This window comes from Falco rusticolus, chromosome 4 (assembly GCF_015220075.1).
Source record: "Falco rusticolus isolate bFalRus1 chromosome 4, bFalRus1.pri, whole genome shotgun sequence".
NCBI classification, from domain to species: Eukaryota; Metazoa; Chordata; class Aves; order Falconiformes; family Falconidae; genus Falco; species Falco rusticolus.
In genome coordinates, this window is record NC_051190.1 from 1,376,816 (window position 1) to 1,399,725 (window position 22,910).

Here is a 22,910-nt window from a genome sequence, read left to right on the forward strand (position 1 = left end):
CAATTAATATTTTAAAGGGCTGGCTTCCATAGCAGCTGATGACAGCCGGTGTGCACAGCCGTGTGCACCAGAGCCGGCAGCCGGAGGGAGGCCCTGGAGCTCCACAGGCTCCATGAGCCCAGCAGCGGGCAGGAACTGCCCCCCTGGCAGGGTCGGGGCTGTCCCCTGTCCCCTGCCCAAGCCAGGTCCCCCTTCTCTGCCAAGGAGCAGCCACCATGCATGACTCCGATTCAGGCTGTGGCGGCTCTCGCTCCCGCCTTTGCCCCCGCTCACCGAGGTTGCCTTAGGCTGCCAAGCGCCCAGCAGAGAGCCCTGGGGCAATTCCCGGGGCAGCAGCAGCCCCCGGCCACTCCCCTGGGCCCTGCTGCCAAGCGCCTGAGGACAGAAAGCAGTTTTTGCGGCAGGCAGCGGCGTGCACATGGCCAGCCTGGCACTTGGCTGGCTGCCACCCCTGGTAATTACTCACGGAAAGCGCCCTGCCTGTTACTTCCATCCTATTTATTGTGCTTTTACATAAATGCCGCTTCCTCAGTGCATGGGGGAACACGTGCATAGTGGGCCACCTCACCACAGCCCACCACATGCAAAATGCTCTGTGATGCTCGGGAGGGACATGGAGGGACCCCCACCTGTGCCCCTGACCAGATGTCGCTTGGCTTTGCAGGTGGGGGGACTGCAGTCAAGCCCACTGGCACGCAAGGTGAAGCGGACGCTTCCCAGTCCGCCGCCTGAGGAGCCCCATGTCCCCCTGGCCAGCCCGGCCGCTTCCCAGCTTTACCTGAGCAGCCTGGCCCCCAAGGCCACCGCGCCGGTCACCAAGGCCAGCCTGCTAAAGGAACTGGACCGTGACCTGAGGCTGGTGGAGCACGAGGCCACCAAGCTGCGGAAGAAGCAGGCAGAGCTCGATGAGGAGGAGAAGGAGATCGACGCCAAGCTGAAGTACCTGGAGCTGGGCATCACCCAGCGCAAGGAGTCACTGCTGAAGGAGCGGGGGAGCGGGCGGGACCACCCCTACCTGCGCTGCGCCGGGGACCGCCGCGACTACCTGTCTGACAGCGAGCTGCACAGCCTGCGCCTCGCTGCCTACGATGGTGCTGGCCTGCACCCCGCACCTGCCGGGCAGTACCCTGACTTTGCCGCCGCCGCTGCCTCCTACGACACCTACCCATACCCTGCCCCACAGGGCCCCGCTGCCTTCCCGCCAGCACGCCTGCAGCCCCCTCAGTACCCCACGGCCAGCACCTCGCAGGATGGCTTGCCTGCGGCCCCGCTGCCTGCCTTCGCCTCAGCCGGCACCTTCCCGGCCCCCGGCCCCACATATCCGGAGCTGGGCACCCCAGGCCAGCCGGGCTTCCGGCCCCAAAACCCCTACCAAGCCCCGAGCGCCTTCGCTGGGGCGGCCACCGTGCCAGCAGCACAGCCCGCCCTCTTCCAGAGCCCAGCGGACATCGCTGGTGGGCACCAGAAGCCACGGCAGACCTCACTGGCCGACCTGGAACAGAAGATCCCCACCAACTACGAGGTCATTGGCACAGTCACCAGCTCCTCCGCTGTTCCCGACGTCACCTTCAGCACTGCGCCAGTGAGCAGCAGCTACGAGCAGTACAAGGCGCCCGAGGCCCGGCCAGCCGAGAGAGCCAGCGTGGCCCAGGGGCCCTCAGCCAGCTTCTCTTCCGAGTCCCTCTACACCAACCTGGAGCAGAACATCCCCCGTAACTACGTGATGATCGAGGACATCAGCGAGCTCACCAAGGAGAGCCCACCAGTAGAGGGGCAGAAAGCGGAACCGGTGGGCATGGGCACCGACAGCCGCCACGGCAGGGAGAAGAGTGAGCTGGGGGACACTGAAGGCCCCAGCCGGCCCTGCTGCTACACCAAAGCTGAGGAGGAGTCTGAGGAGGATGTCTATGACCACCACGGCCCTGAACATCGAGGGAGGAACAGCTACCACCGGGGCGTGGAGAGCAATGGCAGGGTGTTTGGGAGCTCCACCAGCTCATCCTACTACTATGGGGACAGTGAGTACCGGCACTCCTCACGGGTGGACAAGCACGGCTCCAGCACGGCACTACCGAAGCATTCATCCAAGAACCTGGCGCCTGCCGTCATCTCCTCAAAGCGCAGCAAGCACAGAAAGCAGGGCATGGAGCAGAAGATCTCCAAGTTCTCCCCCATCGAAGAAGCCAAAGATGTGGAGTCAGACCTAGCCACTTACGCAACGACGACATCGGTTGGCAGCAGCAATGTGGCCTCCAGGGCCAAGAAAATGCAGGAGGAGATCACCTATGGCCTGAAGAAGAACGTCTATGAGCAGCAGAAGTACTACGGTGTCTCCAGCCGGGATCTGGTGGATGAGGAGGAGCGGGTCTACTCTGCCAGCAGCAGAACCCGCTCCTCTGGCTATGGGGTGGAAAAGTCCTCCAGCCGGGAGGTGGGCGGCCGGAGCAAGTCCTACGAGCGGGAGGGCACGGAGCGCTCCCAGAAAGGTGGCTCCAAGCCCTCATCCCTCAGCATGAGCCAGAGCCGTGGGCGGGCGCCCATCCGCACGCAGCCCTCGGAGGAGGAGAGCCCCGTCAGCCCCCTGGGGAAGTCGGTGGGGGGGTCACGAGCCACGGGGGGGCCCGGCCCCCAGTCGGCAGGGGACCCCTGCTCCCAGTTCTGCTCCAGCCACTCGTTGCCTGATGTGCAAAAGCACATCAAAGACGTGCCAAGGAGTCACTCGTACAAGCACGAGGAGGGCTACGGCATGGATGATGCTCATTGCGTTGTCTCGGACAGTGAAGGTAACGGCTCCCCGTGGTGACCACCCCAGAGCATGGCACTTCCCCGGGGCATGCCTGTCCGCTTGTATGCAGAGACACTCTCACCGCCTCAGTTTGCTTGACATGTGCCTTCCCCTGCCCCGGGTGTTCGGTGTTAGCTGGTCCTGCACGGTGCCCCACCATGCTGTGCCGCGCCGCGTCCCGTCCCTGCCGGCACAGGCTGTCCCCCGCGCGCGTGCCCGCTGCTTGCCTCTCCCACCTCATTGCATGGCTTCCGCCCGGGCAGCCTTGAGTGAGAGATTGACTGTGGTTTGTTTTTGGTTCCCGAAGCCTATCATTTGGGTCAGGAAGAGACGGACTGGTTTGATAAGCCCAGGGAGGCACGGGCAGAGAGGGTCAGGCACTACGGTGGCCACTCTTCCTCACAGAAGAGACCCCCGGTTAAGCACACCTACCACGACTACGACGAGCCCCCTGATGAGGACCCGTGGCAGCACAACGACTACCCCCAGCACCGTGAGCACCGGCACCACAGGGAATACGAGCGCCATGCCGGCACCTCGCGGCATGCTGGTGATGAGCCCCAGCGCCGCTCGGCCAAGCAGCATCCACGGGAGCCCAGCCGTCACGAGCCCCGTGGCCACGGGCCGCCGGCTGCCCCCAAGAAGGCACAGCAGCCGGAGTGCCGTGCACCCGCGCCCTACGGCCCCAGCTCCACCGAGTACACCCCACCATCTCGCTCTGCTGCTCACCACCACAGCGCCGAGACCCCCAAGGCACAGAAGCCTCTCCAGCCACACGGGTCAGCCACCCCAGTGCCAAAGCCAGAGCCCCTCGCACACCCACAGCAGCCAGCAGCCAGGCAACAGCAGGCAGGGCAGCAGGCAGTGCGGCAACAGCCAGCAGCACGGCAGGCTGCCCAACCAGCAGGCTCAGCACAGCCCGAGGCCAGGGGCAGGACACAGGGACCCCCATCATCCCGGCCACCACAGCAGCAGCCGGGGCCAGCTCAGGCGGCGGGGAAGGCACCAGCTGCGCTCCACGCACAGCCGGGTGGGCACCCAGCGCCAGCGGTAAGTATGGGCTTGGCTGCTTCCTGACCCCACAGCTCTGCCTGGCTGGCCATGGCCAGTGGCTCGCGGGGGAAGATCTGGGGATGAGAGCCGTGGGGCAAGGTGTATCCCACCCGTGTGCTCACCACAGCCACCTCTGGGTGCCATGGGAGCAGGCATCCCCTCGAGGGGACATCCCTGTGCCATGCATCCCTTGCTGCCCCTTTTGGGGCTGTGGAGCAGCGTTCAGGAGTTCGGTGTTGCCTCCCACCCCAGGCCACCCCTGGTGGAATCTGTGCTGGGAGGGCGACCCCTGAGAGCTGTCTTCCCTGTTCCAGCCAAAAGCAGAGCAGATGGATGCATCCAAACTTGCAGCGAAAGTGCCACAGCAGCCAGGGAGAGCACCTGCGGCGCAGCCTCTGGGAGCAGCAGGTCAGTGGGCCTGGCAGCACGGTGCCATCGCTGCCTGCACCGGCTGCCTGACCTGAACCCTGGGGGCTCAGCCGAGCTCCTCTGGCTGGGCCCGTCCCCTGCTAACAGTGGCTTTGTTTGTCCCTCAGCAGACAGCAAAGCCGGTCCGAAGGCGGCTGGGCCACGTGGTCCCAGCGGCGCAGCCACAGGGCAGCCCGGTGGGGAAGGAGAGAGCGTTTTCTCTAAAATCCTGCCGGGTGGGGCAGCGGAACAAGCAGGCAAACTGACTGAAGGTGAGGGCTGCTCCTGGGGATGGGGACGGGGTGGTAATGCTCTTCTGCACCCAGACTGGGTTGGGCGCTTTGGGGGTGGCCGGGTGCAGCTGGTGGGATGCGGTGCTCCTGCGGTGTGGGGCCCAGGGAGGTGGGGAGCCAGGGCGCTGGGGGGCCGGGGCGGCTGCACTATGCTGATACCTCTCCGGCTTCCCCACAGCGGTGTCGGCTTTTGGCAAGAAGTTCACTTCGTTCTGGTGAGAGAACGGCACAAGGTGAGTGCAGTTGGCACCGGGTGCTGCGCTGCAGGCTTTCCCTGCCCCAGCAGCACCCGATGCCCTGCCTGCTCCCTCCTGCAGCAGGAGTTTGGGAAACGAGTGGAGATCGAGTCGTTGCAGTGGAAAAACCTATGAAGAAGCCAGTGAATTCAGCACACAGCGCTGGACTCTGAGTATAACGGTGAGTGTCTGGAGCACACCCACACACCAGTCCCCTCCATCATATCAGTTCCCTCCATCACCACTGGTCCCCTCCACCATGCCATCCCCGGGGCTCCCGCTGCACCCCTGTCTGCCCTGGCACCCACTGAACGCTGCCCTGTCCTGCCCCCAGTCCTCAGAGTGAGAAGGACGCGGTGCAGCCCCGGCCCCTTCACACTCGGCCGCACATCCTCAGCCCTGCGCACCAGCCCCGAGCCAAGGCGTGGGGGCTTGGCCTTGTTCCCCAGGCCTGGCAGCATGGTGTGGGCCAATGCCGTACGGATGCTGATGCAGACCCTGGGCTGGCGGGGAAGGTTTGGGCAGCCCAAGCTCTGCTCTGGGAGCCCGTCCAGCACGGGGGCGGCAGCAGCTGCTCCGCCAGCAGCACCTCGCGGCTCATGGCCACCCGTTTGCTCAGGCTGGTGCTGCCGCTCCACAGGGTCTCCTCCACAGGGACGTCACCTCTTGAGCTAATACCTCTCTCTCTGTCTCTTGCAAGCTTTTGAAAGCAGGGCAATCCCTGGATGCTGGACCAAATGGCGGCCGAGCGGGGACCTGGCAGACGCTTCGGGGCAGGCGCCCCCCACGCCTGGCGAGCAGCTCCGATGCGGCACACGACGAGCCCCAGCAGCCGCCCCGAGGGAACGGGCCTGATCCGGACCATCGGGTCAGGCCCCTTAGGTGGGCCGTGACCCTTTCTCAAGATTATACGCAGAGTTGCTCCCTCTGAACCCCAGCTCTGGCCTCTTCATAGGTTTTTCCTCCCCCACGAGCCGAGGGCTGGGCGCTGCAGGCGCTGCTTCTCCTTCCCAACCCCGTCCACCCCTCCGGGGCCATCCCTGCGCCCCTGCACTGCGGCCCACTCCCAGCCCGCTGGGGAGCCCCCGGAGCGTGTCAGCCAGGACCTAACACTGTTTCACTACCGAAATACGAGGCCATAGGACTCTGACAGGCGGCATGGCCGGCCTTTGCCGATGCGGCCGCCAGCTGGGCATGTGTCCCAGCACGCGGCACCGCCCCGAAGCCATTGGAAGCATTGAAAGGGCCGCGCTCGCCCTCGCCACGCAGCCAGCGCGCCCACCGCCGGGCACCCCTTTTCTTTCAAGAACAGCCTTAATCATCCCACTTTGATTTCTGTGTATACCTCATCCGCACTGGGGGGGGGGCACGGGGCGTCGTCAGGGAGGGGGTCCTTTTTTCTCAGTTTCTTTGGGTTCATTTTATTTTGGGTTTGGTTTGGTTTTTTTTCTAAACTTTATACCAAATCCTCTTCCCTCTTTGCATTGTGCGATGAGTTAGCACATGGGCTGTCGTCTGTAGAAGCAATAGAGTGCAGGAGGCTACAAAAGAGCACAAATCCCGTGGAACAAGATCAGGAGAGCTTTGCCTCCGGCAGTATCCTTCCTTTTACTGTGCAATCCAAGTCCTTCTCAAGCCATTTCGCGGGGACGGCCAGTGCAGCGGCCGGTGGCCACAGCCCACTCGCCCTGCCAGGAGGGGGTTCCCCGGGGGGGGGGTGGGGGGGGGGGTGGCACTGCCCAAGGAGGGGGCTTGCCAGCGTACAGCTGCATGCCACCTGTGCCCCACTGCCTCCCCACGCCGGCATCACCCTCCACCCCGGTGCCCCCGGCGGCAGGTGGCAGCCACCCGTTCACCCGCCTGATGTTCTATGCAACGAAATAACACGACTCCAGAACAAGACCTGTGAATAGCTAATCAGTTCAATGTCACACCTAAGGGTTTCATCACAAAGCGTGCCGCCAAGCGACCCGAGAACTACTCTTTATCGACCACCCGTGCGTATGAATTCGTGGCATGTTCGACCCACGGAGGGCCACTTTGCCAAAGGGCAGCCCTAGCGCCTGTGACCGTCTGTCCCGTCGTAGAGCATGGCTTGCTACTTCTCTGCACGGTTCCACCCGCCTTTCAGTGCTTGCTGTTCTTTGCCTGGACTTTTCTTTTTTTCTTTTCCATCAGTCCATCGCTGTACTGAAAGCTCTTAGCAGATTTATGCACTTGTTATTGAGGGCCCAGTTGCCGTGGGAAGCCCATGCTCTGCGGCAGGACCCTTGCAGGGGGCTCTGCCTGTGCCCAGGGCTGGGGGAGATGCTGGCAGCTGCGGGAGTGGGAGCGTGGTGCTCCCGTGGGGCAGCCCCACAGAGGAGACATGCAGCCCCACGCACACCCGACGCCTCTCCCCGCGATGACAAGTGCATAGCCTGAGGGTGCCTTCTCCAGGCCCCCAGCCCCCAGCTCCTCGCGCTGTAAATACTTGTACAGTGTGTAAATCACACGCGGGACTGAGACCCCCAGTGGGGCCTGTCTTGCTGCCTGAGCATATCCGCCACCTCGCCTCCGCCGCCGGGTCCGGGGGCATCGGAGCCCCCCGGCAGGCTGGGCCCCAGCCCACCATGGCAGTCGGCTGGCCGGGGTGGGGGGCGCAGGGCGCGAGGGCGAGGGGCCGAGCGTGGCCGGGCACCGTTTCCAGCGGTAAGTGCAATGCCGGGTGCGCTCCCTCTGAACATTGTGACGGTGTGCGTGTCTGCTGTGCTCTGTGCCACCTGTAGTGACCCCGTACCGTGCCGTACCGTGCCGTACCGTGCCGTACCGTGCCGTACCGCCCCCGCCGCTGTGTCGTGACTCCCTCCCAGAAGCTGCCCCCTCACCAGGTGTTTCTGTGGGAACAGAATAAAAAGGACTTGACACAAACCGTGGACTGGCCCCGGTTCCTGCCTGCCTGTGGCGAGGGGGGGCGGGGGGGCTGGACCCTCGGCACGGCGGGGGCGGCCGGGCCGGAAGCCCCGTGGGCCTGGGCGGCACCGAGCTCCGTGGCCCACACCCGGGGCTGCTGGGCTGGGGGGTCCCTGTGGGCCCCACGGGCCCGATCCCCCCCCCAGCCTACGCACGGAGCCCTTGTGGGGCCGCGGCCTGGACCCTGGCCGGGGGGACAAAGGGGGGCCCGCGGGTGAACCGGTGCCTCCTGGCGGGAGCGGCCGCCGGGGCTGGGGGAGTCGGGCCGGGGCGGAGCCCGGCCCCCGAGGCCGACGGCGACGGCGCCGCCCGCGCCCACCAGGGGGCGCCGCAAGGCGGGCGGTGGCCCGGGCAGCGCCGCCAATGGGAGGAGCCGCACGTCGCCGGCCCAGCCCCTCCGTCCCGGAAGTGCCGGCGCTGGCCCCGCCCCTGCTGTGCCGCCGCGACATGGAGCCTCCGGTGAGGGGCTGGGGGGGGTTGTCAGTGATGTCACCGCCCCGGGTGCCCGCCCCGCCACGGGAGCCCGCCCCCGCGCGGCCCCGCTGCCCCCCGCCCCCTCGCCGCAGCCCCCCGGGGCCGGGGCCCGGGGCCCGGCCCCGGCCCCGGCCTTGCCCCCGCACCGCCGCCCAGCCCCAGCCCCGGCACCCGCCTGCCCCCGGTGCTCCGGTAACGGCCCCCGCTGTGCGCCCCCGCCACCCCGGTGACGGCCCCCGGCGCTCTCCTCATCCCGCCATGCGCCCCGGTAACTGCCCCTGCTCCGTATCCCCGCCAGTGCCCCTGGTACCCCGGTAATCACCCCCCGCTACCCTCATAATCCCTTCCGTGCACCCCAGTAGCTGCCCCCGGTACCCTTGTACCCGCTGGTACCCCGGTACTGCCCCCGCTCCGCACTCCCGGTGCTGCCGTCAGTCCTGCAGTAACTGCCCTGGCTCTGCACCCTGGTACCCCAGTAACTGTCCCCAGTGCTCCTAATCTCCCTTGTGTACGCCGCTACCTGCCCCCAGTGCCCTTGTACCCACTAGTGCCCCGGTAACTGCCCTTGTACCCCCCCCACGTACCCCAGTAACTGCCCCCAGTCCCCTCCTAATCCCCCCACGTACCCTGGTGCCCCAGCACCCGCTCCCTGTGCCCCCCGGCTCCCCAGTTCTTGCTCCTCCGCCCCGCACCCCGGCACGGCCCCGTGCCCCCAGCCACCCCGGCAGGTCCCGCAGGTGCCGCTGAGCGTGGAGGAGATGGCGGAGCTGTACCGGGAGCTGAGCCGGCACCCGGGGCTCAGCGCTGCCTGCCTCGGTCCCGACATCACCACCCAGTACGGGGGCAAGTACTGCAGCCTCTACACCGGTACGGGGACGGAGTGGCCCCACAGGGGGGCCAGGGGTGTGCAGGGGGTCTCCGGCGGGTTTCCTCACCCTGCTTCTCGCAGAGTGGTCGCAGCGGGACTTGGCACGGGCTGAGAACATCAAGTTCTGCCGCCAGTACCTGATCTTCCACGATGGGGCCTCCGTTGTCTACTCGGGGCCCGCTGGCACCTGCTCCGAGATCAAGGACGAGTGAGTCCTGCTCCACCCCAGCGCCCGCGTCCCCTCAGGATGCTGACGGTGGGGGGCTGACAGGTGCCCACCCACCTGCAGGCTGCTGAGCCGCGAGTCCCCCAGTGGGGCACTGAAGGCTGTCCTGCGTAAGGTCCCCGGCAAGGAGAAGGAGAAGGAGAAACAGTTCCTGGAGGTGAGGGGGGGGGGGGGGGGGCGAGGGGGGCTGGATACTCCCTGGGACTCAGAGAAGGATCCACGCTGCGGCTCGGGGCCGCTCCGGCATCTCTGCCCCTAGGTCTGGGATCAGAACCGCAAGGTGAAGAGCATTGACCTGACAGCGCTGGACAAGCACAGCAGTGTCTACGATGACGGTGAGGGGCCAGGGGATGCTGGGGGATGTGGGGTCCTGGGGGGACAGGGGGACCGGTGCCTGACCCATCCCTGCAGACCAGTTTGGCTGCCTGGCATGGTCGCACTCGGAGACCCACCTGCTTTACGTGGCGGAAAAGAAGCGTCCCAAGGCCGAGTCCTTCTTCCAGAGCAAAGCCCCTGAGCTGGGCACCTCCGATGAGGACACAGGGCACCCCAAGAAGGATGCACCCCTCAAGGTGGGGTCTCTCCGCCCCGGGGCCGGCAGGGGCTGGCTGGGTGGCCGTGGGGCTGACAGGGCTGTGCCACAGGGCGAGCAGTTTGTGTACCACGAGGACTGGGGAGAAACGCTGAGCACTCGCAGCGTGCCCGTCCTCTGCATCCTGGACATCGAGGGCAACAGCGTCTCGGTGCTGGAGGGCATCCCGGAGCACCTCTCCCCTGGCCAGGTCAGGATGGGGACTGGAGAAGGGAGGTTTCAGGGGCCAGCAGCAGGCTGAGACACTCACCCCCCGCTCCCCACAGGCTTTCTGGTCCCCCGGCGACACTGGAGTGGTGTTTGTGGGCTGGTGGCACGAGCCCTTCCGCCTGGGGCTGCGGCACTGCACCAACCGCCGGTGAGTCCCTGCGGGGCAGCCTGCCCCACAGCCAGGCCCCTAGCCCCACTGTTACACCGGTCTCTGCCGGCAGGTCAGCACTCTTCTACGTGGACTTGACAAGCGGGAGATGCGGTGAGCAGCCTGTATCCCAACCCCACCGGCACCCCAGCTCCCCGCAGCCCCTCACCATCCCCTCGTGCCCATGCAGAGCTGCTCTCTGAGGACACCAGGGCCGTGTGGTCCCCACGGCTCAGCCCTGACCACTGCCGTATCGTCTACCTGGAGAATGATGCCCTGGGACCCCACCAGCAGTGCAGCCGCCTCCGCATGGTGAGCAGCACTGGAGGACATGATGGGACACCGGGGAGGCGGTGGGGTGCCTATGCCAGTGTGGGGGCTGACAGGAGGGCAGTAGAGCCCCCTCCCCAAGCTGTGGTGGGGGCAGGCGGGCTGGGACCCTGCCAGATTCGCTCCATACCGTGTCTCCTGCAGTACGACTGGTACACCAAACACACCAGCACGGTGCTGGAGACTGTGCCACGGCAGGCATGGGGTGAGTACAGCCCTGGGGGTGGGCAGAGGGGGCATGGAGGGGTGCTGAGCACCGCTGCTCTCATTACAGGCGCCTTCCCAGGCATCTACTGTGGTGCTTTGCCGGGGCTGTGCTGGGCAGCTGACAGCCGCAGGCTCGTGCTGGATACAACCCAGCGCAGCCAGCAGGTGAGGGCCGCCATGCCAGGATGGCAGGGGGGCACACAGGGGGGCCAGGCCGAGTCAGGGCTCCGCTGGACTCTGCCCTCATGCCCCTAGGATGTGTTCGTAGTGGACACAGTGACGGGTGCCACGACCTCGCTGACAGCCGGTAAGTGGCAGGCCAGTGGGGCCGTGTCAGTGCCGGGGCTGAGAAGGGGGTCGGTGCCAGCAGGTCTGACCCCCCCTCCTCCCCAGATGCCCCCCAGGGAAGCTGGTCTGTCCTCACCATCGACCGGGACCTCTTGGTGGCCAGGTTCTCCACCCCTAGCTGCCCCCACACACTGGTAAGGTAACACCCCCCTTCCCCAGTGCCCACCATCCCCTCGGTGCTGGCACTGACCCATCTCCCCACACAGAAAGTGGCTGTCCTGCCCAATGCTGGCCAGGAGGCGCAGGCACGCTGGGTCTGCCTGCAGGACGCACCCCCTGTGCCCGGCATCAGCTGGGGCATCCGCACCCTGCAGCCCCTGCCGGAGCAGGAGCACCCCCAGTATGGTGAGTGCCTGGTGGGGCTGGGCTGGGTACCACCACCTCTGCCGAGCGCTGACACCCCCCACCCCACTTCCACAGGGGGCCTGGACTTTGATGCCATCCTGCTGCACCCAAGCGAGGGCTCTGCTGCCCAGAAGCCCCCCCTAGTTGTGATGCCCCATGGTAAGAGCTTGCCCTGCTGTGCCCCCTGCCCTAGCTGGGCAGCATCCCCCCACCACCCCATTTGCCTTTCTCCTCTTGCAGGGGGTCCCCACTCCGTCTTCACGGCCAGCTGGATGCTGTACCCAGCAGCACTCTGCCGCCTGGGCTTTGCTGTGCTGCTGGGTGAGTGATGCTGGGGATCCAGGGCACTGCTGGATGACACAGTGCACACAGTGGGGTCAGGATGGGGCGGAAGGGCTCTGACACTGCTCCCCCACCAGTGAATTACCGCGGCTCCCTGGGCTTTGGCCAGGACAGCGTGGCCTCCCTGCCAGGCAATGTGGGCACACAGGACGTGCGTGATGTGCAGGTACAACACTGACACATGGTCCTGGGGCACCCTGTGCTCCTGCGGGTGCCCTGAGGAGGGAAAGCGGGGCTGCCTGCCTCAGCAGGTCTCCCCTGTGGTGGCAGCTCTGCGTGGAGCGGGTGCTGCAGGAGGAGACGCTGGATGCTGGTCGGGTGGCACTGGTGGGTGGCTCCCATGGGGGCTTCCTGGCATGCCACCTCCTCGGCCAGTTCCCTGACACCTACCGCGCCTGTGTTGTCCGCAACCCCGTGGTGAACATTGCCTCCATGGTGGCCACCACTGACATCCCTGACTGGTGAGTACCACTGCCCCCAGCCTCCCCACTGTCACAGCCCCATACACGCCCCGGCCCTCTTGTCTGTAGGTGCCTGACGGAGACGGGACTGCCCTACGTGCCTGATGCCCTGCCAGACCCTGCCCAGTGGACAGAGATGCTGCGCAAGTCGCCCATGCGCTACGTCGATCAGGTATGTCCCTGTGCCTGTCCCCATCACTGCCAGCAGTGCCGGTGCTGAGGCTGTGCCGCTCTCGCAGGTCCATGCACCTGTGCTGCTGATGCTGGGGGAGGACGACCGGCGTGTGCCCCCCAAGCAGGGGCTGGAGTATTACCGTGCCCTCAAAGCCCGGGGGGTCCCCACACGGTAAGTGGGGTGCTGAGTGCCTGTGTGGTGGGGTGCGAGCCTGGTACTAATGCCCTTCTCCCCTCCAGGCTGCTCTGGTACCCAGGGAACAACCACGCCCTGGCCGGTGTCGAGGCCGAAGCTGACGGCTTCATGAACATGGCACTGTGGCTGCTCAAGCACCTGCAGTGCTAACAGCCCCCCGCTGCTGCCTCCCCCCAATAAACAGCATAGCTCAGCACCCCGGGTATCTCTGATGGTGGTGCCAGCACTAGTGTCACCCCCGCTCCAGTGCTTGTGGCCACACAGGCTGGGCTCTGTGCCACTGGGGATGCGCTGTGCCGCGGCAGAGGGTGAGCTGTGCCCAGCTGCCCCGGGCACGGCAGGCGGCGCAGGGCAGCCGGAGGGCGGGCACCAGCCAGGCCCCTCGTGCCGGGCTGCTGGCGCATGCCCTGGCAGCCTGCCCGCGGCGGCCCAGCGTGGCAGAGCAAGGCCCCATGGCCTCAGGGATGGAGCGGGGCACAGAGGTGGGCAGGGGGGCCCGGGGGGGAGGCTGTGTGGGTGGGCACAGCCCTGTTTTGGGGGTGGGCAAGGGCAGAGGGGTGAGCTTGTCCCCCGCCAGCGTGCCTCTTCCCCACCCAGGTGGCCGGCGGCCCCGCCGCCTGCTACCGGGAGCTGAGCCAGTTCCCTGCCATCACCTCTGCCGCCCTTGGGGCCGCCGCAGGGGGACAGACCTTCCTGCTCTACACCGGTGAGTCACGGGCTCGGCTGCCCTGGTGCTCTTGGCCCCCGGGACTGGTGGGGGTGGGTGCTGACAGCCCCCCTCTGCAGAGTGCAGCCGCCCAGACCTGCCCCGCCGCCGGCTCCTGCGTTTCAGCCGCCACTACAGCCTGCGGCACGTGGGTGGCCGTGGCCTCGCCATCAGCCGGGCGGCACTCAGCGCCGAGATCCACAACCAGTATGGCACGGACGGGATGGGGCGGCATGGCCGGTGCCCACGGCAAGGCTGGTGCCCATGGCACGCTGCCCACTGCAGCCTCCCTCCCTCCTACCCTCAGGCTCCTCAGCCAGCACTCGCCGACGGGGCAGCACCGTGCCGTGCTCAGCCGCTGCCCGCAGCAGGGCCACGAGCTGCTGGAGGTAACACAGGCTGCCCCAGTCACAGCAGCCCCAGGGCACGGGGCGGTGGGTGCCACAGCTGTGGTGTGCCGGTGCTGACCCTCATCCCCCCAGGTGTGGGGCAGCAGCGGGCGCAGCCACAGTGTGGACCTCACAGCACTGGGGAAGCACGGGGAGGTCTACACAGAGGGTAGGACCCCTTTCTGCTGCCCGCAACACAGGCAAGGCCGGCGCACCAGCAGCCCCAGTGCTTGCCTGGTGCCCAGCTGTGCCAGTGCCAGGCTGGGTTTTGGCACCTTCTTGCTGTGCCAGGGCCCTTCGCCTGTCTGGCCTGGTCCCACTCGGAGACCAGGCTACTCTATGTGGCTGAGAAGAGCCGGCCCAAACGGTGCCCCCCCCGCCCGTGGGATGTGCCAGGAGCAGCCAGGCCAGAGGAGGAGGAGGAAGAGGATGAGGAGGTGGGTGCCATGTGCCCCATGTGCATGCTGTGCACCCCACAAGTGTGCCATGCACGTTGTTAGCATGGCCCATGCCCCATGAGCCGCCCACGCACTCCATGAGCGTGCTGTGTGCCCCATGAGTATGCTGTGCATCTTGTGAGCGTGCCACACACGCTGTGAGCACCCCATGCACCCCATGAGCATGCCAGGTACCCTGTGACTGTGCCGTGCACAGAGCCCCATATCTGGGGCCATGGGCCATGGAGCTGAGGGGCTGTGCTGCAGAGTGAGCAGTTCGTGTACCATGAAGACTGGGGGGAGGCACTGAGCACCCGCAGCGTGCCCGTCCTCTGCGTCCTGGACCTGGAGGGCAGCAGCCTCTCGGTGCTGGAGGGCATCCCAGAGCACCTCTCCCCTGGCCAGGTCAGGATGGGTTGCAGGGAGAGCCCCAGGGTTGGGGGTTGGGGGGCAGCCTGGGGCTGTGGGTTGAGCCTGGCTGTTGCACAGGCCCTGTGGTCCCCAGATGACCGCGGCGTGGTGTTTGTGGGCTGGTGGCATGAGCCCTTCCGCCTGGGGCTGAGCGCCTGCTCCAACAGGAGGTGGGTCCCCCCAGCACCCAGCGCCATGCTGGGATGCCCATGCCATGCTGGCACAGCGAGGGTCACCATGGCCACGGGGCTTCAGCCTGACCTGTACCTCCTTCCCAGGTCAGGGATTTTCCATTTGGACCTGGCCAGCAGGCGCTGTGGTGAGCACCAGGGCTGTGAGGGGGTGCCCTGGGGGTCCCTGGCGTGCTGACCCCCTGCTGCCCACAGAGCTGCTGTCAGCCGAGCGCAGTGCCACCTGCTCTCCCCGGCTGAGCCCTGATGGCCAGCGCCTGCTCTACCTGGAGGGGGACCTGGGGGGACCCCACCGGCAGTGCCTGCGCCTGCGCATGGTGAGCAGGGCCCTGCGGCACCCGGCACGGCTGTGCCACCCTGTGCTGCCAGTGGGGTACCCAGCACAGGATGTCACAGCCTCTCACAGTGCCCAGCTGGGATGGGAGGTGGGCTCAGTCCCCATGGCCCCCTGCCTCAGTTTCCCTGGCAGGGGCCCATCCCTGATCGCCAGCTCTCCCCAGCTCACCTGGCAGACAAGGCAGACAGTCACGGTGCTTGACGTGGTGCAGGAGCCCACGGAAGGTGAGTGCAGCATGGTGGGCCAGGCTGGGCACTGCTGGGGGGCTGGGACCCCCCTGGGAACCCCCTTGTACCAGGTGCCCACAGCCCTGGCTTGCTAACATTCTGCCCCACTTGCAGCCTTTGCCGGGCTCTACACGGAGGTGCTGCCGCCACGGTGCTGGGCAGCCGACAGCCGGCGAGCTGTGCTGGGCACCCCGCAGCGGAGCCGCACAGTGAGCCCTGGGGACGGTGGGGACAGAGACACGGCCCCCGCGCCCTGCGCTGACACAGCTGCCCATGCTTTGCCCCCTCACAGGACCTGCTGCTTGTGGACACGGAGGCAGCCACTGTCACCAACCTGACAGCAGGTACGTGGCACCAGGCTGCCCGCAGTGCCCTGGAAGCCTCTGCAAGCACTGGCATGCTCTCTGTCCCCAGGGTCGTCCGAAGGGTGCTGGGAGCTGCTCACCCTCCAGTGGGACCTGCTGGTGGCCACCTGCTCGGCCCCACACCACCCTCCCAGCCTGGTGAGCAGAGCCCTGGCACCACACAACACAGCCTGATACGGCACGGCAATATGCAGCCAAGCACAGCATGGCACAGCATGGCAAGGTGCAGCCAAACACAGCATGGCATGGCACAGCACAGCATCAGCAGGCACAGCATGGCATGGTGAATCGTGGAGTGGCATGGCATGACACAAGTGGGCAAAGCCAGGCCCAGCCTAGCCCGGTATTGCACAGCACAGTGTGACACAGCCAGATCCAGCATGGCATTGCACAGCACAGCCTTGGCATGGCATGGTAAAGCACAGCATGGTGAGCTACAGCCAGCCACAGCATGACATTGCATGGCACAGTGTGGCAAGGAAAAGCAGAGCTTGGCCCAGTGCTGGAGACAGGTACATCACGGCACAGCCAAGGACGGCACAGCGTGGCACAGAGCAGTATGACCAGGCACAGCATGGAACACCCATGCATGGCACAGGGCGGCACAGCATGGCACAGTATGAGACAGCACCATGGAGCACTGGGACCGTAGGCACACCAGGGCCGGTTACACCCCAGCACGGGCCAGCTGCCCTGAGGCAGGGGTGTCCCAGTGCCACCTGCTGCCTGTCCCCAGGTGGTCACTGTGCTGCCGCCTGCGGGCCAGGAGCTGCCCCTCTTCTGGGTGCCGGTGGAGGACACCCCAACAGTGCCTGGCATCACCTGGAAGACCCTGACAGTCCGGCCACCCTGCAGCGGGCAAAGCCCCGCTGCACACGGTGAGCGCCCGGGGGCCCCCGCTGCACCTGGGTGCTGCCTGGGTGCCGGGGACCCTCGGGAGCAGGGGGTGGGCAGGGTGCTGGGTGCGTGGGGTGGTGAGTGGTGAGGGGGACCCTTCCCTGGTGCAGACACCCAGGTTTTCGAGGCCCTGCTGCTGAGCCCACCGGACAGCATGGCACCACACCCCCTCGTGGTGTGTCCCCATGGTGAGTAAGGGGATGGCAGGGACACCCTGGCAGTGCTGGTGGCACCCCGGGTGACATTCCTGCCGGACCCAGGTGGCCCCTGTGCCGTCTTTGATGCCCGCTGGCGTCCGAGCATGGCTGCACTGTGTCGGCTGGGCTTTGCCGTGCTCCTTGGTGAGTGCCAGGGAGCCTGGGGATGTGTGTCCCCTGCGCCCCACTGGAGAGGTAGCACCCGTGGCCCCTGTCTCCCCAGTGAACTACCGTGGCTCCCTGGGCTTTGGCCAGGCCAGCATCAACTCCCTGCTCTCCCATGTGGGTGAGCAGGATGTGGCGGACACCCAGGTGAGGGGTGCTGGGTGGTGGGTGCCACAGGGGTGTTGATGGTGGGGCCTTCTGGGAAGGTGCTGATGGCAGGGTGCTGATGGGGGGTGACCCATGGGTGCAGCTGGCGGTGGAGCAGGCGCTGTGCAGCGAGCCCCTGGACCCACACCAGCTGGCCCTTCTGGCTGGCTCCCATGGAGCCTTCATCGCCCTCCACCTCCTCACCAGCCAACCCAAGCGCTACCAAGCCTGTGCCCTGCGCAGCCCCGTCTCCAACCTGCCTGCACTGCTGGGCACCTCCGACATCCCTGACTGGTGAGTGTCACCCCTCCCCCATCCCACCCTATGCCATGCCACGTCTTCACGGCACCCACCAGCACCTCCGTGCCACAGGCGCTACGCCTCCCTGGGGCTGCCCTACTCCTTCGAGCGGGTGCCCCACGCTGAGGACATGGCCACCATGCTGATGCGCTCGCCCATCGCCCACGCGGGCCGGGTAAGGCAGGGCCGGGATGGGTGGTGGGATACTGGGTGCAGGGTGCTGGGCACCCACCACTGGCTGTACTGCAGGTGCAAACACCAGTGCTGCTGTGTGTGGGTGCCCGGGATCGGCGTGTCAGCCCTATGCAGGCACTGGAGCTGTACCGAGTGCTGAGGGCCAGGGGGGTGCCGGTGCGGTGAGTGGGGTGCAGCAGGGTGGGAGCAGGGAGGCAGCCCTGGGGTGCCAGCTGAGCATTGTCCTGTCTCACCTCACAGGCTGCTGTGGTACCCAGAGGGCGGCCACGTGCTGGCCGGCGTAGAGACAGAGGCCGATATCTTTGGGAACTGCGCCCACTGGCTCCTCCGGCACCTGGGGCAGCCCTGGCAGGGCAAGACGGGACAGCACAGCCCCTAGCACCTGTGGCAGCCCTGCTGCTATGCCAGCCCCAGGGTGACTGCTGGCCCTGGGGACCTCACCAGGACCAGAGGAGGATGAAGCAAGCGTAGCTGGGGGCAGGACGGGACATGGTTTGGGGTTCAGTACTAAATAAATGTGTGAGACCCTGTGCAGTGCCGAGCCCTGCGGCTGTGCCTTTATTGCATGGTGGTGGCTGTGCCAGGCTGGGGCTGAGCTGGCTCAGACCATCTTCATCACCTTGTTGATCCAGTCAACGTAGAGGGAGACGCGGATGAAGAGGGCAGGCTGGTCGGTGCGGGCACAGACACGGGAGGGGGTAATGACCCCCTCTAGCACCCAGCAGTCAGCAGTGAGGCAAGCCAGTGGTCCCCCGTAATCTCCCTGCAGCACCCAGAGAGCGGCATCACCCCAGTGCCAGCAGTGCAGGCTTCCCGAGGCAGCAGTCCCCAGCCCGGCTCACCTCGCAGGCCCCCACGCCAGCGCGCAGCGGGGCAGTGCACAGCTCACTCTCCTTCAGGCGCCCGCGCAGTGCCATGTTGCACTCGCCATGGGCCAGTACCGGTAGCCGCGCCACGTTCAGCACGCTGCCATCCGCTGTGCCTGCAGGCAGCGAGCACACAGGGCAGCGGGCAGGGGATGCACGGGTAGGGGATGGCAGGGGAGGGGGATGCCGTGACGGGGTGCCGTGGGTGAGGGGATGCCATGGGTGGGGGCATACAGCCTGCAGGGTGACACCTTTGCAGGAGGAGTGCCCTCGCAGTGGGTATGGTGGGCAGGGGATGTCATGGGCAGGGGATGTTGTGGGCAGGGGACTGCTGTTGCTGGGGAATGGTATGGATAGGAAGATGTCATGGGCAGGAAGATGCCACGGAAGGGAGATGCTGTGAGCAGGGGGATGTCAGGCACCTGGGGATCCTGCAGGCAGGGGTTGCCATGGACATGGGGATGCTGCAGGCAGGGGATGCGTTGGGCAGGGGATGCGTTGGGCAGGGGATGCTGTCTCAGGAGCTGCCCACAGCAGGTACCTCTGGTTTCCCCCCAGCCAGCAATCTCACAGACGGTGCCTGCAGGCACAACATAGCGCTCGGGCGGCAGGCAGATCAGGGCCACACGCCTGTTCAGAGTGGCTGGCCTGCGGCGAGAAGGGCAGCAGGACATGGTGTCAGCCCAGTGAGCAGTGGGGCATGGCAGGGGCTGGGGCATGGCCACTCACCTCTCCAGCTTCAGCATCACCAGCTGGGACTCAGAGGGGCCACAGATGATCTGTGCGATGGGGATGGTCTGCTGGTCAGGGTCCTCAGGGCCAGGGTCCTTGAAGAGTGTCCCCAGCTGCACCTTGTAGCCCGCCAGGTCGGCATTGCTGCAGGTTGGGCATGTGAGCGCATGGGGAGCGGGAGTCCCAGCACCACGTGCCCTGGCCCTGGCCTTACCAGGAGGAGAAGCACTGGCGCGTGCTGATCACCCACTGCTCCTTCACTAGGGACCCCCCACAGAAGTGCATGCCGGCCCTGTGGGGATGGGGGGGTGAGGTCCTGGGCGATGCTGGCCACGTGACGGTGCAGACAGGGCACCCACTCACTGGTTGCGGATGCTGACAGTCCAGGGCGAGTTGCCAGGCTGGCCACCGACAACGCGCCCTTTCCACTGCAGTCTCTCATCCCGCTGGCCACACTGCTCGAATGACACCACATCTGTGGGCAGGGTGGGCATCAGCTGGGGCCATGCCACTGGCACCGGCACCACGGCCCCCACCCAGCACCCGCTGGCTCCCACCTGTGTTCTCCAGGATGGAGGGCACCATGCTGCCAGCTGTGGAGAGAAAGCAGAGGGTGGCACAGGACCAGGATCCAGCTACCCTGACAGTATCAAAACTACCCAAGGGGGTGGCAGGGGACCCCCCTAGCTCTGCAGGGGTGCAGGTAGGGGCTTACAGCAGGGCTTGATGGCACAGTAGTCAAAGGGGGTGCGGGGGTCCATGGTGTAGCACCAGGGGCCATGACTGTCGTTATCGGGGTTGCGGCAGTAGTTTTCCTCCAGATGTGCCTCAGGGTGGGTGACAGGCGAGATCCTGCCAGGAGGAAGTCACCACCCCATTGCTGTCACCATCCCCATCCCTGTTCTCATCCTCATCCCCATTCCCCTCCCTATTCCTGTACCCCCCCAGCACACTCCCTCGCACACTCACTGGGGCACATGGGGCGTCTGGGCAGCCCATGGCTGACAGGTGATGCCCTTGCGCGTCTTGCTGATGTGGCCGCGGTAGCTCTCGCCATGGCCATGGTAGCACTCTGGGGACAGGCAGGGAGAGCTGGCACCCCTAGCAGGCACCCCAGGGGCGGGTGCCCAGGGGCAGCTCACCTTGGGCACCCAGCTCATCAGGGCAGCGGCGGATGTGGAAGCAGAAGGCGATGCGGACAGTGGAGCGGGCAGTGAAGCACCATGGTGCCTCTGAGCCATCAGGGTTGCGGCAGTAGTTCTCCTGCAAGTCCCTGGTGGAGGGGCCACATGGGTGTCATCCCCCAACTCCAATCCCACACCCTTGGGTGCTGCCCACCGCCACCCTCCCTGGGCGCAGCGCCCCCCCTGCCCCTTACTTGCATGAGTACTTCTCAGGCACGAAGTGGTGCTGGTGGGGTGTCTGGGCATCCCAGCGCTGGCAGGGGATCCCCGAGACGGTGACGTTCATCCGGCCCCGATACCCTTCACCCTTGCCCCTGAAGCAGCCAGTGGTGACGTTGAGGGGTCGCGGGCGTTTCTCTGCTTGCGTGGCAGGAAAGGGGCAGAGTGGCAGGGTTAGGGTGGCACCCAGGAGCCCCAGTCCCAGCTGCGCGGTGACACTGGCAGGGACTTACTGCAGAGGCGGATGCGGCAGTACTCGCGCTCTCGCCCAGGGTTGGTGGTATAGCACCAGGGCCGCTCGGAGCTGTCGGGGTTGCGGCAGTAGTTGTCATCCAGTCCCTTGTCAGGGTACCTGAGCCGGAGACAGGGAGCAGCGGTTGAGGGTGCCACCACTGCTCCAGTGCCTGGCATGGCCAGGGTGGCTGCACACTGCCCAGGGCTAGGGGCTGGTACTTGTCAGGGTGGTAGGGGTGCTTGTGTGGGTGCTGCAGGTCCCAGCGCTGGCACTCTGTCCCTGTCTCGGTGCGGTCCACAGTGCCACGGTACTCCTCCCCATTGCAGGTCATGCAGACAGCTGCGGACAGCTGGAGGGCTCAGTGAGGGGAACACACACAGTATGGGACACCCCGAGATTTGGCACTCACCATCCTCACACTTCTTGATGCCACAGCTCTGGTGCCGGACATTAGGGTCAACGGTGTAACACCATGGACCCCGCTTGTCCTTGTCAGGGTTTCGGCAGTAATTCTCCTCCAGCCCATTGTGAGGGGATGGCAGGAACCTGCTGGCAGCAGGGTGGGTAGGAGGGCGGCTGGGAGCCCCTTGCCCCAGGGTGGGCACAGCCACAATGCTGTGCTACCCCTGGTTGGTGTCATTGACCCCATGCTGTCCCCATTGCTCCTGTGCAATCCCCATTGCCCTCATGCTGTACCTTTTGCCCCCACACTGTCCCTAGCCCATTCCCTGTTGCCCCATGCTGCCCAGGGCCACTGCCAGGTGCAGTGGGGCAGCTGGGGACACAGGGGCACCTGTGGTCATGAGGTGTTGTGGCTTGCCAGGGCTGGCAGCGCAGACCCTTCTCTGTCATGGCCCGTGTGCCGCGGTAGCTGGAGCCGTCAGCCACAATGCAGTCCCGCAGGTAGTCTGGGCAGAGCCAGGCACCACGTCAGAGCCCCAGAGCCAAGCCAGAGCATGTGGGCAGTGTGGGGAGCCCTGTGTGGGGTGGCCTGTGCTCAGTCTGTGGTGTCTCCATGTCCACCTGTGGCACCAGCCCACCTTTCTTCTGGTACAGATCGTAGTGGATGTTTTTCTGCAGCTGGATGTGGGGCGAGTGCTGGGTCCAGGGAAGCAGGTGGCATTGCTGACTCTGCCGGTCATGGTGGAAAGCCCTGGGAGGCACAGTGGGAGGCTGGCATGGCACAGCGCAGGGCCAGTACCCGGGAGAACGCACGCGAGCACCCAGCATCCCAATGGGGTGACCCTGGCGTCGTGGCCGCCTGCACTCCCACCTGCCCCACAGCGGCACTACATCCCGCTCACCGGCAAGCCAGGCTGGCGGCACAGCGCTGGGCACACTGCTCTGCTGAGCCCCACTCCAGCAGCAACGGCGGTGAGTCCGCGGGCACTGCCAGCAGCTCGGTGGCCCGCAGGCGCTGGAAGTCATTGAGGGGCGAGCGGTGGCCTGGGGAGTGTGGCAGGATTCAGCGCGCCCATGAGGGCACAGCGTGGGCACCGGGCCCTGTGGCGCATGGGACCCCTGCCCCACGGAGCATGGTATCTGTCCTGTGGAGCCAGAGGCTCTCTGCCCTACAGAAGCGCCCTACAGCCTGCCCCCCCCTCCCTGCCGCGGCTCAGGGCAGAGGCCTGCAGGCTCCCGGGCCGGCCCCTAGGCCCGTCTAGGCCCCGCTCTGTCCCACGCCCTCCAGCCCCACGGCGGCCCCACGGCGGCCCGGCCCGGCCCGGGGCCCTACCTGAGCCGAGGGCCGCGGCCAGGGCAAGCAGGACCCCCAGCACGGGCTGCATGGCGGCGGCCCCGCGTCCCCGGGCTGCCACAGCGCCAGGCCGGCCCCAAACAAATATTTGCGGCGGGCCCGGGGCCAGGCGGAGCCGGGGTCACCGAGCGCGGGGCCGCGCGTGGGGCGCGGGGCGGGGCCGAGCGCGGGGCGGGGCCCGGCGGGGGTGGGGCCTGGCGGCCAGTGAGGGGCGGAGCTTGGAGGGAGGCCAAAGGGGAGCGGCCGGGGCGGGGCCGCGGGGCGCGGGGGGAGGCGGGGCCGCGCGCAGCCAGGTGGGGCGGGGCG

At 66.6% G+C, this 22,910-nt stretch overlaps 4 protein-coding genes across 11 annotated transcripts in view; 3 read left to right on the plus strand and 1 right to left on the minus strand.

The window, feature by feature from the left end:
* Positions 1-7,678, plus strand: part of BSN (bassoon presynaptic cytomatrix protein) — a 96,470-nt gene extending 88,792 nt beyond the window's left edge. For 2 of the 5 annotated variants that reach the window (XM_037385681.1, XM_037385685.1), the window contains 7 exons: positions 665-2,783; positions 3,093-3,835; positions 4,153-4,246; positions 4,375-4,518; positions 4,718-4,772; positions 4,857-4,956; positions 5,476-7,678. In XM_037385681.1, coding sequence (XP_037241578.1) covers positions 665-2,783; positions 3,093-3,835; positions 4,153-4,246; positions 4,375-4,518; positions 4,718-4,758 — 3,141 coding nt within the window. In that variant the 3' untranslated portion in view covers positions 4,759-4,772; positions 4,857-4,956; positions 5,476-7,678. The remainder of the gene's footprint in view (positions 1-664; positions 2,784-3,092; positions 3,836-4,152; positions 4,247-4,374; positions 4,519-4,717; positions 4,773-4,856; positions 4,957-5,475) is intronic. The other 3 variants (XM_037385682.1, XM_037385683.1, XM_037385684.1) reach the window with 3 other exon arrangements.
* A 456-nt stretch (positions 7,679-8,134) lies between these two features.
* On the plus strand, positions 8,135-12,844 carry LOC119147066 (acylamino-acid-releasing enzyme-like). 2 transcript variants are annotated; one of them, XM_037385551.1, is made up of 22 exons: positions 8,135-8,186; positions 8,939-9,068; positions 9,151-9,277; positions 9,359-9,452; positions 9,555-9,630; positions 9,707-9,867; positions 9,940-10,077; positions 10,154-10,245; positions 10,319-10,359; positions 10,436-10,557; positions 10,720-10,780; positions 10,850-10,947; positions 11,038-11,089; positions 11,176-11,264; positions 11,337-11,475; positions 11,551-11,634; positions 11,716-11,796; positions 11,895-11,983; positions 12,088-12,278; positions 12,348-12,450; positions 12,518-12,624; positions 12,693-12,844. In XM_037385551.1, the coding sequence occupies exons 1-22, from the start codon at positions 8,175-8,177 to the stop codon at positions 12,796-12,798; spliced, it is 2,193 nt and encodes a 730-aa protein (XP_037241448.1). In that variant the 5' UTR covers positions 8,135-8,174; the 3' UTR covers positions 12,799-12,844. The 2 variants fall into 2 exon arrangements, with proteins under 2 accessions (XP_037241448.1, XP_037241449.1); XM_037385552.1 differs by lacking the exon at positions 8,135-8,186 and adding an exon at positions 8,349-8,469.
* A 122-nt stretch (positions 12,845-12,966) lies between these two features.
* Positions 12,967-18,142, plus strand: LOC119147067 (acylamino-acid-releasing enzyme-like). 2 transcript variants are annotated; one of them, XM_037385553.1, is made up of 22 exons: positions 12,967-13,130; positions 13,246-13,354; positions 13,435-13,561; positions 13,662-13,743; positions 13,837-13,912; positions 14,035-14,180; positions 14,448-14,585; positions 14,670-14,761; positions 14,870-14,910; positions 14,978-15,099; positions 15,283-15,343; positions 15,461-15,555; positions 15,639-15,690; positions 15,761-15,849; positions 16,448-16,589; positions 16,719-16,796; positions 16,869-16,949; positions 17,029-17,117; positions 17,221-17,411; positions 17,490-17,592; positions 17,667-17,773; positions 17,853-18,142. In XM_037385553.1, the coding sequence occupies exons 1-22, from the start codon at positions 13,101-13,103 to the stop codon at positions 17,989-17,991; spliced, it is 2,190 nt and encodes a 729-aa protein (XP_037241450.1). In that variant the 5' UTR covers positions 12,967-13,100; the 3' UTR covers positions 17,992-18,142. The 2 variants fall into 2 exon arrangements, with proteins under 2 accessions (XP_037241450.1, XP_037241451.1); XM_037385554.1 differs by having other exon boundaries at positions 17,680-17,773; positions 17,853-17,969.
* MST1 (macrophage stimulating 1) lies at positions 18,143-22,708 on the minus strand. 2 transcript variants are annotated; one of them, XM_037385556.1, is made up of 18 exons: positions 22,584-22,708; positions 22,153-22,294; positions 21,889-22,001; positions 21,642-21,756; positions 21,258-21,394; positions 21,067-21,187; positions 20,847-20,965; positions 20,589-20,751; positions 20,353-20,483; positions 20,180-20,282; positions 19,926-20,062; positions 19,768-19,803; positions 19,574-19,685; positions 19,425-19,502; positions 19,208-19,354; positions 19,020-19,126; positions 18,455-18,594; positions 18,143-18,375 (listed from the first exon to the last, which is right to left on the minus strand). In XM_037385556.1, exons 1-18 carry the CDS (start codon positions 22,633-22,635, stop codon positions 18,214-18,216), a joined length of 2,115 nt encoding a protein of 704 aa, XP_037241453.1. In that variant the 5' UTR covers positions 22,636-22,708; the 3' UTR covers positions 18,143-18,213. The 2 variants fall into 2 exon arrangements, with proteins under 2 accessions (XP_037241453.1, XP_037241452.1); XM_037385555.1 differs by having other exon boundaries at positions 20,589-20,754.
* Positions 22,709-22,910: the final 202 nt, after the last annotated feature.

Coding starts and splice junctions, on each gene's coding strand:
- LOC119147066 (XM_037385551.1), top strand. Junction 11,265..11,336: donor CTAGCTGCCCCCACACACTG/GTAAGGTAACAC, acceptor CTCCCCACACAG/AAAGTGGCTGTCCTGCCCAA. Junction 11,797..11,894: donor GGGCTTTGCTGTGCTGCTGG/GTGAGTGATGCT, acceptor CTCCCCCACCAG/TGAATTACCGCGGCTCCCTG.
- LOC119147067 (XM_037385553.1), top strand. CDS start 13,101: ATGGCCTCAGGGATGGAGCGGGGCACAGAG. Junction 17,118..17,220: donor AGGATGTGGCGGACACCCAG/GTGAGGGGTGCT, acceptor CCATGGGTGCAG/CTGGCGGTGGAGCAGGCGCT. Junction 17,774..17,852: donor GCCAGGGGGGTGCCGGTGCG/GTGAGTGGGGTG, acceptor CTCACCTCACAG/GCTGCTGTGGTACCCAGAGG.
- MST1 (XM_037385555.1), bottom strand. CDS start 22,635: ATGCAGCCCGTGCTGGGGGTCCTGCTTGCCCTGGCCGCGGCCCTCGGC. Junction 21,757..21,888: donor CGATCTGTACCAGAAGAAAG/GTGGGCTGGTGC, acceptor GGCTCTGCCCAG/ACTACCTGCGGGACTGCATT. Junction 20,063..20,179: donor CAGACGCCCCATGTGCCCCA/GTGAGTGTGCGA, acceptor TCCTCCTGGCAG/GATCTCGCCTGTCACCCACC.